The following is a 13,760-nucleotide window of genomic DNA, read 5'->3' on the forward strand; positions in this document are numbered from 1 at the left end:
TTTTATACTGTAAAATATTGTCGATTTCTGGCTCATTGCATATATATTTTAATAGCTGCTGTCCAACTAATCAATTAGTTGGATGTAGTCAGCTCATTAGCTTTGTGTGAAGGGAGTGGGGAAGAGGATATGCCTGGATTGTCACCGGGTTCTCTCATTGGAATATAGACATCAGTTGACAAACAAGAGATTTTCTGTCAGAAGACACACTTGATAAACGAAATATCATCCTTTCTTCCCTCTTAAGTGCTTAAGTTGCTATTTTTATACTCTTGAAGTAGATAATCACTGTAGAGCTGAAATGGCAGTACCAAAAATTAATGTCAAATCACTATGTGTAACCTGAAGGTTATGCTTAACCCATGCAGACATCTTCTTCTCTTCCACTTTATACTTAGATGTGAGGAGCATACGGGGAGTTTTTTTCAGAGTCTCTTTTTGTCCCATGGACCATGTCTTTGATTCTTATCATAGGGCATATTGTAGGAACAGTAGTGTCCTTCAACACTATTGCAAAGTTATAATAGGTTTTTCACTGCCAAAATGCAGGAAAAAAGGGGACTGTTCCAGCTTTTGTAATTGGGTGTGTAGTGTACAGCTCGCTGTAACCCTTTCTGGGTCAGCTGTGTCTCATACATGATGCATTTGTAAGGATTATTTAAGGAAAAACTTCAGAAATCATGCAAAAATATCTATGTTTTGGGCAGGCAAGGGATTGGAGAGGAGACACTGTTTTGCCTGAATATTAAGTTTATCTCATTTAGTGCCCAAAGGGCAAACAGATGAATTTGAGGGGTCTGCGTGCTTTAGCAGCTCCCACAGTTACTGGTCTGCGCTCTCACTGGGGTAAGGTAACTGCTGGGGCAAGTTCACCTCAACTGAGAAATGAAATGAGAGATTAGTTCAGGTCATCTCTGCCAACCCCGGGGTGTACCACTGCATGTTTACTGTGGTTTTAAGGACACAGTAAAATGTTTGCTGGAAAAATTTAGTATCATTAGTCTTGTTATGTACAGACACTAGAATATATTAATATCCATCCATCCCACCAGGTTATTACGCCTTTCTCTAGATTTATTGCTGGTGTTCTCAGGCCTCAGTGAGTAAAACATTGAACATGAGAAACTTCAGCCTCGTAGCAACAACTGACATTTCTCTATCTGCGCTCTGTAGCAGAACCTGCAATCCTGTGCGGGATGTATAAGCTCTCTTTGTGTGTGTTTGTGTTCACATGTATATACACATACATATGATACCTTCGGACCTCAGAAGGGGATTCATAGAAAGTGCTCTTAGGGATTGTCACCCAAAGAGCTAGCAGGAAAGCTGCAAAAAAAGGGCTGTGTCCAAAATAGTGTCTGGTGGCTGGATTTGCATGCCTTGATGTACGCAACTGAAGGATTTTATATTTCCACTTGTCATCCTCAGTGTCAAGCCCATCCCTTTTTTAAGCTATTAAGTCGCAAACCTTTCTAAAGCAAAGAGTTGTTGAATGAAATACATAAACAGCCATCAGAGCAGGAACTGCAATCCACATTTTTTCACTTCTGTTTGAGGGCTCTGACCACTGGGCCATAGTCATATTAGCTTGGGGAATATACAGGCTCTCTCATCTCTGAAACGTATGATCATTTCAGATGAAGTACAAAACCTTCATGGGAGGGACTGATCCTCTCCATACCCTGAAATGAACTACAGTGGTGAAGGCATGTGCCTGAGAAATGGAAAATGTCATTTTTGACATCACCAGGTTGCTAGGATGCTCCCCAGCAAGGGAATTTGGGGTGGCTGTAAGCTGTGGAGCAGAACTTGAGGTTCCTGGCAAGCAATATTGTCAAAAAGTGGAAGCAGTACCACAGTTTGGGTACTTCCCAGATGAGATGGAAAATGACAGGGTAGTTGCGGATCTTGGATTGGGATTTAGACTTAGGAAGTTGGAGCTAGATGGAACCTGGGACTCTAATCCTTTTATGCAACTCACCCCAAATTACTAACCAGTGCTGCCTATAAATTGTTCTTCCTAAAACCTTTTGGGCTGCTGGCCTGATTTTGCAGAAAAGCAGCAGTTTAGCGGCTGACAAGAGTATGGGGAGCACACAATGCCCATAGGTCATTAATTCTTGAAGCTGAATTTACTGAGGAGATAATGGATGAAACCTGACTCTGCTAAGCTCTCTGCTCCTTTTCTAGCAGTGTTCAGTAGTTAATTTAAATCTCACTTAGGAACTACTTGTGGCATTAAAAGTCCTCCAGGCATACTTTGGTAAACCTTTTAAAAATATCCCTGTCCAGAATGCCATTAAGATATCATGTATCAGTTCTGAATTTCCTCTTCTAGTGTTGGTGGTGGTACGGAAGTTGGTGACCACAACTCAGCTTTATTCCAATGAATTGTTCCCTTCTGTAACATTCATTCATGGATGCCAAAACTTAGCTTTCACAGTCTGTCCCCATGGAAGGCGAGTTCCCTTGTTCCAGAGGCATCAAAAAATGGTTTGGGTTGGAGACTGATCACAAAGGAATTTTTTATTTGTGAATGAAGAGACAAGACTGTAGCCCACTTTCATACAAGTAGGCATATTGGAGTCAGCAGAATTACTCAGAACAATAAGGGTGAACACTACATACGTTGTTGAAACTATCAAGGATGGGTACAAAAATGGAGGCATCTTGTTTAGATTGTTCTGGAGTTTGGAAGTTTTTCTGTTTGAGGTTTGTTTTTTCTCTTTCCCTTTGGCTGATCCATTGCATTTACTAATTGAAAAGACCATTTAATAGTGAGATAAAGGTAAAAGGACTTTGCATAAGAGGGGCAACTGTATTTAAAACCAGTAGTTGTTGATTCCTTTCTTGTGTTATCATTACTATCTGCACTTGGTGTATTTTTTTTCTTTTACCCTCCCAGTTTGGCGTGTGGGTTTCAAAGCAGTGCCCTTCACATCATCAGTAGTGTTAATCTTGGCCTAACACTGATCAAGATTAGCCTTCAGTCTGGAATGCACGTAATTCAGAAAGTTAAAGTGTGGGTGCAATTTTGCACTGACTATTCTTTTGAAAGAGTACTAATTCAATTTAAAAGTGTTTGCGGTAGAAGGGGTTTTCTCTGGTCCTCGTTGCCACACTTCAGGTAAGTTAAAGTAACCTAGCCCTTAAAAATCCTGAGGTTTTCATATATTTCTCCTTTTTAACTCCTTTAGAATGTATCATGGCTAGAGGAGAAGGAGAAGGAGGTCGTCAGTGCATTGCGCTACTTCAAGACTATTGTGGACAAAATGGCAATTGATAAGAAAGTACTAGAGATGCTGCCAGGCTCAGCAAGTAAAGTACTGGAAGCCATCCTACCCTTGGTGCAAACCGATCCGCGCATCCAGCAAAGGTAAATTTCCTTTTTGGGGTTTGGGCGTATGACAGACCAGAAGGCTCCCAGCTTCTTTCCTTCTTGTGTCTGAAGAATAACATCATGCAGGAGACAGGAAATGCTGCAGTGGCTAATAAAGTGACTGCTGTTTTTAGTAATTATGTGATAGTTTTCAAACATAATTTAAAAGCACATTCCTTGCTGCAAAGAAGCCTGTGCTGTGGAAAGATAAAGCAAGTCAGAATGGTTTCAGATAGGAGGAAGGGCTGATTCTTAGCATAAACTTGGAAATTTATTGTTTACTAGCAGGAGATTCTCCTCAGAGAATCTGCTGTATGTTTCTGTAGTCCATGATGGTATCCTAAAAGCTAACAAATCCAATAGCTTTTACCTGAAAAAATATTTATCTTCAGAGTAATCCCTTTTTGTGTTCAGTTTATCCACTCTGATATTAGAGAAGTCTGAGCCTGCACTCTTAACTTCTTTTTTTGATTTTACTGGATTGGATACAGAACAGAAGTAAACAGATGTACTTCAGTAGATTAACCAGTCCAAGTTCATTCTTTTGCACTCTCAACAGATTATTTGTTTTTATGTTTTAAGAGATTATGTGTATTATGTTTTAACCAGTTAAACAGTGGATTTGAAGCCAGAAAATAAGGTAGAAATTTGCCAAATCAAAGCTTAGCATGGATTATAAGAATTTGTGGAGTTCTTAAGCCATAGAGATGTAGCTGCTATTCATCCATCTCCTTATACCAGGAGAACATGTAAAATGTCACCAAATATTTTTAGGATAGAACATGTCATCTTTATAGTTGCTTGCTTTGATTTGTGCATCCACTGGGTGTTTGCTGGGTGATTTTTCCTTTCAGTAGTATGTTTGGAAATAAATATCAACTAAGTGGTCTTCAGCAGCAGCAGTATTTCAAACAGTTCTATCCTTCAAATTCAATATAGCCTCTCTCTTAGTAGTGAACTAATGCAGCCTTGACAGTTGGATATCCTTATTTACCCATAGAAGCAGAGTTTTCATAGTCAGTAGTCAATGGAGTCCTCTACATAGTGAGAAGTCTCTCTTTCTGGAAATGGTATGTATTACAGCACAGATCCCATATGTATATTCTGCCTTGTTTGGCCTCACAGAAAAAAGGGGATCTGGTGTCCTCAAAAAGTCATGTCCTTTCGTGCTTCCCTATGCAGTTTATTTCTTTTTGAGTAGCGGCAGGACCCAAAGGGGTGATTTAGATAGCAAATCCCCCTCAAGGAAAGTGAGCAAGACTTGTGTCAGCATGGAAGAAAGCCCTACAATTATTGTTGGACTTCTTTTTGCTTTAGGGGAAGCATTTGCATTAAGGAAAAAAGTAATTAAATCTAGCACAAAATGGGCTTTCAATTACCGCCTCCTTAGAAGGAAGCAGACTGAAGATTAATGGCAAAGAAATCAAAGCCCTAGAAAGAGATGGGGCAGGGCCCTATTTAGCAAATATCTCCTACCAAGCTAATTTCATTTGAAATTAGAACAAATGGCAAGCAGCATGCTTTTAAAAAAACAACAACAACAACAAAAAAAAAAACAAAACAAAAAAAAAAAAACAAACAACCAAAACAAAAAACAAACCAACAACCAAACAAAAAAGTACTTGTTTGTATCTCCCTGGTTGTAACTTGACAATAGTTCTTTCCCCAGTCCTGCAAACCTCATTCACCTAAATAATCTCATTGAAGCTTGTGGGCTTGATTCTCTTATCACAGATAATGAAATTACTGGAGTTAAGCCAGTGTAAAATGGATACCAAATTGAAATGGGAAGATTTGGAATTCTTAACACACCTTCTTTAGTAATGAAGTAAGTGTTTTCAGAATGGCCAGGAAAATGCCTGTGAGCACTGTTGTTACAGTTAACTTTTATTTAGAATTGTCATCCTTCCAAATTTTTTTTTTTTTGCCCTTCAGAACAATAGCTTCAATTCTGTTTCTCATTAAAAACAAAACAAAGCAACACCCTTCCTCTTCCAATCCTGAAATTCATTCAGTTCTATTTCTGTAAAGAAGCAGGTTTTAATTATATGTTTTCAGGCATTATAAACAGTGAGGAAATGATTTGTAAAGGAATTAATGCAGTCAGCTCTCAATTATCTAAGACATTTTTGGGGAGAGTTAATAAGGAAGAAGGAAATCATAGATAATACTGAAATAATATAACTTAGACATAAATACAGGACTTAAATATTTACCTTTGAAGTTAAGGCATAGGATGGAGCTGTAAATTAAAATGGAAAGCATGTTCTTTTTAGTGTGGCTCTGCTAACCTGCAGCACAGATAATTCATTCTGTTAACTGAGAATGAACTGTTGATTGCACTGTCATCCCATTTGGTGCTGGAGAACAGGAGAGTAACTGCAGCAGAGGAGAAGGCCAGGCTTTGTCACCTGCTCAAAACAAATTCTGAATGCCAGAGAGAAAAGGAGAACAATGACATTTTTAAGTGTGAAATGCACTTTAAATCAAGCACCCTCATAACATTTGATAGTATCTCCATAATTTAATTTTATTATTTTTTTCTCAACTATTTCTTCCCCTGCTGTCCAGTTCTGCCATCTCGTCCTGCTATAGCCGTGTGTACCAGAGTCTGGCCAATCTAATTCGCTGGTCTGATCAAGTGATGCTGGAAGGTGTGAATTCAGAAGACAAGGAGATGGTGACAACTGTGAAGGGTGTCATAAAAGCTGTTCTGGATGGAGTCAAGGTACATGAGACAAATATTGTAAATTATATAAAGTATATAATAATGTATCCTAGAAGAGTTGAAAGAGACTTTCAAGTGTAGGTAAAATGTAAAGATCTTATTCTTGCCTTCAGTAAACTACCTCTTAAAGCAACTAAGTGAAATGATTCTGCTTGAAGTGCTGGTTAAAGATTAGCACAAATGGTTTGGCTATCAGTGTGCACTTTTGAAATTCTCTCACTGGCATTTGGGTGAATTGGAAGAAGCAGTAAATCTTTATTGAGCATTATATTAAGTTTTCAGCAAGTCATTCCCAGTCTCTCAGTCTCCCATGCAGATTAGAAGACAAGAGTTTGCATATTTTCTGTCTAGGCAAAGTAGAATGGAAATGCTTCCTGTCAATGCCCACAGAGAATCAAAGACTCCAGCTCCATCTTTTAACATAAATTTCAAGGGATTCGTCAGTGATACCTCACTGCTTTCAGCAGTTGGATTAGGGTGTGGAACAGGTGATGAGCTAAACTTAGTTTTCTGGAGATTAATTTTACATAACTAATGGAAACGTTTAACTGAAACCTTTGTATCCTTTGTGAGACCTGTTTATAGCATTCCTTCCCTGCCCTACCCTGGGGAAAGCTGTTGGCTTTCCTTCTACCTCCTGGTAAGCTTTTGGTACCCATTATTTCTGTTTCCCAGGCTTGTCTCTGGGCTGATGGCCACGGAGGCTGTTCACTCAGCTGTCCTTACACTGCAGTTAAAAGTTTCCTTGACCTGGGCTCAGGGCACCAGCAGAGAGACTGTCATAGCTCCCGGGAATCTTGTTTTGAAAACCATAGAGAAAGTTAAGCCTCTTTCAACAGCAGAGCTGAATCTGAAGGGGAATATTTAGGTCAAGTACAGAAAGAAAGATGGAATAGTGTTTTAAGAACTGCAGCAGGTGTTTCACCTGGATTAGTGTATCAGGAACAGGCATCTTTCACTGTACTCAGGTTCAGCTTAAGTTTTTATTAACTAGAGCTGAATGCAAAAATGAAGTGGATCTCCCAAGCTTTGGCTATCATGTTTTCGGGAGTCTTGGTGCAGTGTTTATGTGCTCTGAATATCTCTTTAATGTTACTCAGAGATACTAAAATCTACTATTACTTATTGAGCCTTTGAAACAAATATCTTTGAAACAAAACAGTCCCATCACCTAAAGAAGACAGATTTTCCAGGATTATTTTGCACAATATGCCCTTTAACTTTAAGCTCCAGATTTGAAAAGTAAAGCCAGTCTTAAATTTGTACAGCACAATAGAGAAAAAGAGTTTAACCTAAAGTCTCATATGCTGTTAGTGCTGGAATTCAGCAGCAATTTGGAGTACGTGAAAATCTGCGCTGGGGTATCTGAACTGTAATACTCCAGCAAATAGCGAGACAGTTCACTCTGTTATCACTTAATGAATCTGTACAATCCCTTGGAGAGCCGTGTTATCACCCGATCCAGGATAGAGTTGTGTAGTCTCACTGCCTGAGACTTGGACATCCCCTGTCCTTTCACTTCAAGCAGTGTTTAAACCCCCAGTACCTGTTGCCTTCCAGCCAAAGTAGCGTGCCTGTGTGGACGGGTGGAAGGGCTCAGGTGCTGGCTCTGCTCATGCTGGGAGCCAGCCTAGGCTGGAAGCGATGCAGGCATGTCCCTACAGTGCTAAGCCTGAGCTATTAAGCCCTGCTGAGCAGCATGGCTATATCAGTCTCTGCTTTGTTCTTGGGCTAAAAGTTATTTTGGCCTTCCAGTTGGAGCTGGGTTATGTCTGGTCAGCTTGGACTATGGTTAGAGCAGATGTGTGGCTGTCTGGGTAGAAGTGAATGTGTCTGCCCATCAACAGGTCAGCATTTGGAAGCGGCATGCACTCATCTCCTGCTGTGCAGCGAGGAACGAGGTTTATTTTAGAAGGGCAAAGCCAGCCTTCGGGTCTGGAAGCAGAACTGAGAAGTTGGACACTTCTCTGCTGTGGAGAGCCATTTTTATTCTTCTGGCAGATCACACAAGATCCACTTCCACATTTCAGTGTTTACTTCCCCCTTTATTTTCAGATTTGAGCATAAAGGAATCACTTGTTCACTTGTGCTACTTGTTTTGATCTCAGGTTTTAGTGACTTGCAAGGCATATATAAAAAGAAAAAAAATTTCCTGTTTTGATTACATAACTTCTTAAAAATCCATCTCATTTTGGAATTTCCAGATTGCTGAAGTAGCATAAGTTTGTAGAGAGGCTTTAATTATCTCTAATTACTGCTTCAGGAATCTTTTTACTTGCTGATAAGGAATAGCATAATGTGCATCTGGCTTGGTTGCGTACTGATTACCTCTGTGTATACACTAAAGATCTTGGCTTGATTTTCAAATGCTAATTCTTATTTTGGGGTTATTAAAGAAGAGAAAAAGTCAGGGTCCAGGGAATCTGGTGATATTTGTCAAAGTTTAGAGGAAAGAAATGATCCTCTCAGGTATTAGCAATCATATGTTGTCTTCGTGTCTCTGGTAGGAGGTGTTTTGGGTTGTTTTTTTTTTTTTTTTTTTTCCACGTCCACAATGGCTTGAATCATTCTGCAGATACTTTTGAGACAAATTTGATTGTTTTTCTCTCCTGTTGCAACCTACACTCCCATAAAATGGTGGAGAAGCGGGTATTCATTATCACTGGCAAAACCAGAAAATTGAGCAGTTCGGCCCTGAGTGGCAGGGGCTTGTCAGCACTGCTGCGGCACGGCCGCCGCCACCGCAGTCTGCAGCACTGGCCTTGGTTTGGTTTAAGGTGTTAAACGTGGTGAAGAAAGGTGAGGAAAAGGAGATGTTACGTTTTCCCTTCCATAGCCTTTTCAGGGGAATGTTTAAGGAGTATTTTGGCTTTTGATTTGAATGCCCAGCCCAAACATTTTAGTTCCCTTACTGTGCTCTTACACACTGTGTGGAGTCACTGTTCTTGCTGGCGAGTACCTGATAGCTCCACAGGGTCTGACTCTGAGTCTCTTAAAGTGAATGAGTCTCCAGAAGCCTTTTCAGCAGTGGAAGTTTGTCCAGAGGGCAGGAAGGTGGCAATGCCTTGTGTCATCACTCACTCCTGACAGTAACTCAGAGTGTGGTTGCCAGCTGCAGCCCGGAAAAGTCAAACAGTGTCACTGTAATTTCTAAATTGTCTGATTTACAGAAAAGCCTTGTTTGGGATTAGGCTTCCAGGTCCTATGGTTGCTTTTCCTAGTGATGTTCTGTAGACTTTACAGGGGAATTTCTGAAGTCTAAAAGTGATAGCAGGTTCTTAATTAAAGATTGTTTGTCCTGAAAGAAAAGATGAAACAGAGGAAGGTACAATTTTTTTTTTAAATAGTTTCTGTTGAGTAACTGGAAACATGCAGCAGAGAAGTCAGAGGTCAGTTCAGTGTCGGTGTTACCACCATAGTTATTCTGTGATTGAAGGGCCTTAATTGTTTTACTTTTCTATATACTGTGTAATGTATATTTTGCCAGCGGAGCTGATAGGTTGTCAAAAGCCCTGTCAGTCTGTTGCTCCTTGTTGCAGAGTGTTTTCCCAGCTGGGGGACATGGCCCTCCTCAGAGGTGGGAGCTGGCCAGGCTGGTCGGCTGCGGTCAGCTTAGTGCTGTGCTTTTTCTCATCAGGGCACTTCTCAAAACATGCTGTTCCTTGCCAGGGCTCTTTCCTGTCTGTTCCAGACAAGAGCATCTTCATAGCATTAGCCCATATGGACATCTGTATGTGCTCTGATTGTGCTCTCCCTTCCCCACGTGTGGGAATTTCCAGGACATCTTCTGGAAAGCTGAGTGTTTTTTTGTGTTTTTGGTTGACGTTATGCATTATTTTTGAACACAAGCTCACACTGAGAACATAAGTAGAACATCGAAACCGAAGTCAGCTGTGGTGGACACTTGGACCACGTTTGCCACCTTTGCACATCCAGTGCAGTACTTTATCCCTCTTGTTGTGCATGTGTTGACCCATGGAAGTTCAGCTTTAAATAGAGCCTTCTATAAAAATATGAGAACTAGAATATTTCCCTTCCTCGGAAGGATGATGACAACAACATTCCAGTTGCACTTACTGCATTGAGAGAGCAGTGACAGTTGTTTCCAAGCTCAACAGACATGGACGTGAAGATGATATTGGAATGATGACACTGTAATTCAGGCTGCTTTAAAAAAAATTTTTAAATTGATCCCATATGGTTTCTTTTGCATAATATGCTGGGAAACAAATACTGTCAGGAAGCACTGCCAGTTTTCCAGTCTGCCTGTAAGAGGGCACGTATTTGTATCTGTGAGCAGTAGATCTATTTGTTGGCCTCAGACATCCATAAAATATTCTCTCCATCTTTCTGGCATGAATGATTGTTGTTTTGACTGCTGGCAGACTTGTAGTTCAGGATTATCATGCCCTTATCTCGTTATCCAGAGCCTTATCTGCGTATAACAGATACACTACAGTCGTTCCTTGAATGATTAAGATTTCCATTGCTAGCATGTTAAAAGATGGCTTCAGGGGAAGCAGGGCTTTCAGTAAAGGTGTTCACTATTTAATTTGTTGTTGGGCATCTTACTTTTACTTGCTTTTTGAAACTATTACATACTTGTTCATAAAATATAATGCAGTTGTTTATTTTTTTTACTGGCTAGGTGAAGTACTTCACTGTGTAAGACTTTTCTGTACATATGCTTATATATGTAAAGTCAATTTGCCATTATCCTACAGTGTTATGGGGACTGGAACACATGACAATAGAGGAAAGAGGAAGCACAGCAAAAAGACACATATATGGGGGTTTGTGCAGAATCCCCACAGGACCAGGGCTTATGAACTTAACTCAAATGCTAAACTACTGCTGGGTGCATGCTGCTCTGTAAAAGCAGAGCTGCGTCATTTGTACAGCTCTGTACCAGACTTACACCCAGCTCAGCTTGCTCTGTGTCCATGCCATTGTTAATCCACAGCCTGGGTAACCAAGAGTTTACTGCAGTAGCATCCTTTTCTGTCCTAGGATGCTTGAGTACAGCATTCAGCAAATAATTACTGTTCTCTTTTTTTCTTCTCTCCATCTATCAGGAGCTGGTCAGACTCACAATTGAAAAGCAGGAGCATCCCTCTCCCACAAGCCCAGTTAAACCCAGTTTACCAGCATGTAAATCTGACAGGTGGGTCACTGACAAGGATTTCTCCTGCGGGACTAATACAAAGGGATAATTTCTGGCTACTCATAGTTGAATTAAAGCATTCAGTTATTCTTCATGGAGGGTAGTGTAGTGTTCTTTATGTTGCCTCATCCATTACAGTGGGACCACTTAAAAAGAATATGCTATGATAGGGAAGATACCAAGATCTGGCAATGAAGCATCACTTGGGTGTGACACATGCACATTGTATTCTGCATATACAGGGAATTCTACCTGCAGATGCAAATTCTGCCTTCTGCTGTAGGTGTCTGTGATATTGCATATTATTTAGAATATGTATTAATCTGTTGGCATGCTGCGTTCCAACTGTGTTTCATGATCTACAGTCTGCATTTTGCTTGTTGCAGCCCATCAGAACTTCCCCTTACAGACCGAGAAATGGAAATCCTCAACAAAACAACTAATCTGACTCAATCCAACGAGCTACTGACTGACTCCATGGATGAAGAAGTTGCACCTCCTAAACCCCCTTTGCCTAGCATTCGTGTGGCAGAAAACAGGTAATACTGGCCAACCAGCTGACTGAGGAATACCAGTGGCTCTTGCCAGCTTCTTGTTTTCTAAACAATCTTGCAAAATGTGCACAAGAGAGGTCATGAAGGGGGTTAGTGATGCCTCTGCATTTCCATTCCTCCAGAGTAGCTCTTCCCTGCTCCTGGACTCTGTTTATGACTGTGTTCTCTCTGTCTTGTTTTGAGCAACACCCTTCATTATCGGTGCTTTCCTTTCTTCTTTTTATGTGAGGATAGTGCCATGCCCTGAGATCCATGCATGAGAGGCATGACATGAATGTGCAAGAACCTTATTTAAAACTGCATGAATACTGCACTATACAACAGTGTCTAGTGCTGTTGTATCCAATGAGAAATGTTCTGTTAACCTCAGATGGCAGTTACCAATCTGTCCTGCACATCCAGGGTGTTCTGCATTGCTTATCAGCTTAAGAGTGAAAGGAGCCAATAGTGCGTGAAGAAAATCTTTTACTTGGTTGTTCTTACCCTGTTCTATGAGTAACCACGTGAAAGTTTCTATGTTCTATTTTGAGAAGGAAGAGAAAACCCCCAATTTGCAGGTTTTTGTTCTGTGTGTAGGATGTTTTTCTTCTCTAGTACTGGTGCTAATGGATGGTGTGAAAAATACATGTTGTGCTAATTTGAAAATGCAGCATCAAGGACTGTGGCTGGCAAAAAGAATCACATTTCTATGTATTTTATAAATTCTCATGGGTTATATAAAAATTTCCTGGTATGTTCCAGGAACAGAATATGTGTGCTCTTGGGAACCTTGCAGGCTTGATGATTACCAGAATTATGTGTCATTAGAAGCAAAAACTGAAAGTACAGTGGTTAAAATCTCACTAGTTACTGCTAATGTGTGTATATGAAACAGATCCATGCCAAAACATGAGCCCTCACAGTATACATGGTGAGAGCAACACTATCTATCTTGTTCCCTGATGTTGTGAAAGGGCAGAAAAAGGATTTTCCTGTCATGTAAATTTTTGAAACTTTGAACATTTTTCAAAACTGGATGATCTGAGGAGGAGGGACTTCTATGAATGGAAACAATATCTGAGTCAAAACATTTAATTTGGATTTTCGCCACTTTTATTAAGAAATAATTACCATGCTAATTAGCTCCATTAAAAATAATTTTTAAAACAACAGTTGTTATTGTTTGAGAAGTACCAGCTCTTTTCCAACTTTAGAAATAATTCACTGAACAGAACCTTACCTGTGAGAGTATTCTTAAATTGATATTTGTTAGTGGATACACTTTTCTGAATAGCTTCTGGACAAGAACCTTTGGACAAGAACCTGTGAGCTTTGAGCCTGGCAAGTCAAAAGGTGTCTGGGAAACAAGCTCGTGAAGCCTCTAAAAAGTCGTTTTGCTGGAAAAGTAATGGAAGCATCAATGCCTCTTGTGTCTTGCAGCCCTCCACCAGCATTGCCCCCTAAAAAACGGCAGTCAGCACCTTCCCCAACCAGAGTGGCAGTTGTGGCCCCCATGAGTCGAGCCACCAGTGGGTCCAGTTTACCTGTTGGAATCAACAGACAGGTAATGGCATAACCCCTTTGTGAGAGCCAAAGGAAACATGCTGTGAACTGTAGCAAAAGCTCGGAGAAATGCTGTGACTTGCAGCCGCGCAGTTCCTTGCACACTTCTCATTCCAGACAGCCCTGTAAGGGAGAGCTCTGGAGCGGGACTTTTAGTGGCAGGAACATCAGTATAATAAATAATGTGAACAGCTGATTTTTTTTTTTTTACATTGTTGGATTTAATTAACAGATTGCTACAGACTTTGTTGCCTTGAGCTCTGTGGCAGAGTGTGATGGTGTGAGTGGTTATATACTGCCGTGTCAAACAGATCAGGGTACACAGCAGCTGGCTGAGCATACCGAGATCCCACCAAGGTCTACTTACAGAATAAGGGAGCATGTGGCATATTG

At 40.5% G+C, this 13,760-nt stretch overlaps 1 protein-coding gene across 8 annotated transcripts in view; it reads left to right on the forward strand.

Moving 5' to 3' along the window:
* Positions 1-13,760, forward strand: part of RAPGEF1 (Rap guanine nucleotide exchange factor 1) — an 89,770-nt gene that overhangs the window by 35,950 nt on the left and 40,060 nt on the right. For all 8 annotated transcript variants that reach the window (XM_033011982.2, XM_033011981.2, XM_033011985.2 and 5 more), the window contains 5 exons: positions 3,198-3,376; positions 5,951-6,107; positions 11,183-11,271; positions 11,658-11,810; positions 13,245-13,368. In XM_033011982.2, the coding sequence (XP_032867873.2) occupies positions 3,198-3,376; positions 5,951-6,107; positions 11,183-11,271; positions 11,658-11,810; positions 13,245-13,368 (702 nt within the window). The remainder of the gene's footprint in view (positions 1-3,197; positions 3,377-5,950; positions 6,108-11,182; positions 11,272-11,657; positions 11,811-13,244; positions 13,369-13,760) is intronic.

This window comes from Tyto alba, unplaced genomic scaffold (genome assembly GCF_018691265.1).
Source record: "Tyto alba isolate M040663 unplaced genomic scaffold, T.alba_DEE_v4.0 Super-Scaffold_11, whole genome shotgun sequence".
Lineage (NCBI taxonomy): Eukaryota > Metazoa > Chordata > Aves > Strigiformes > Tytonidae > Tyto > Tyto alba.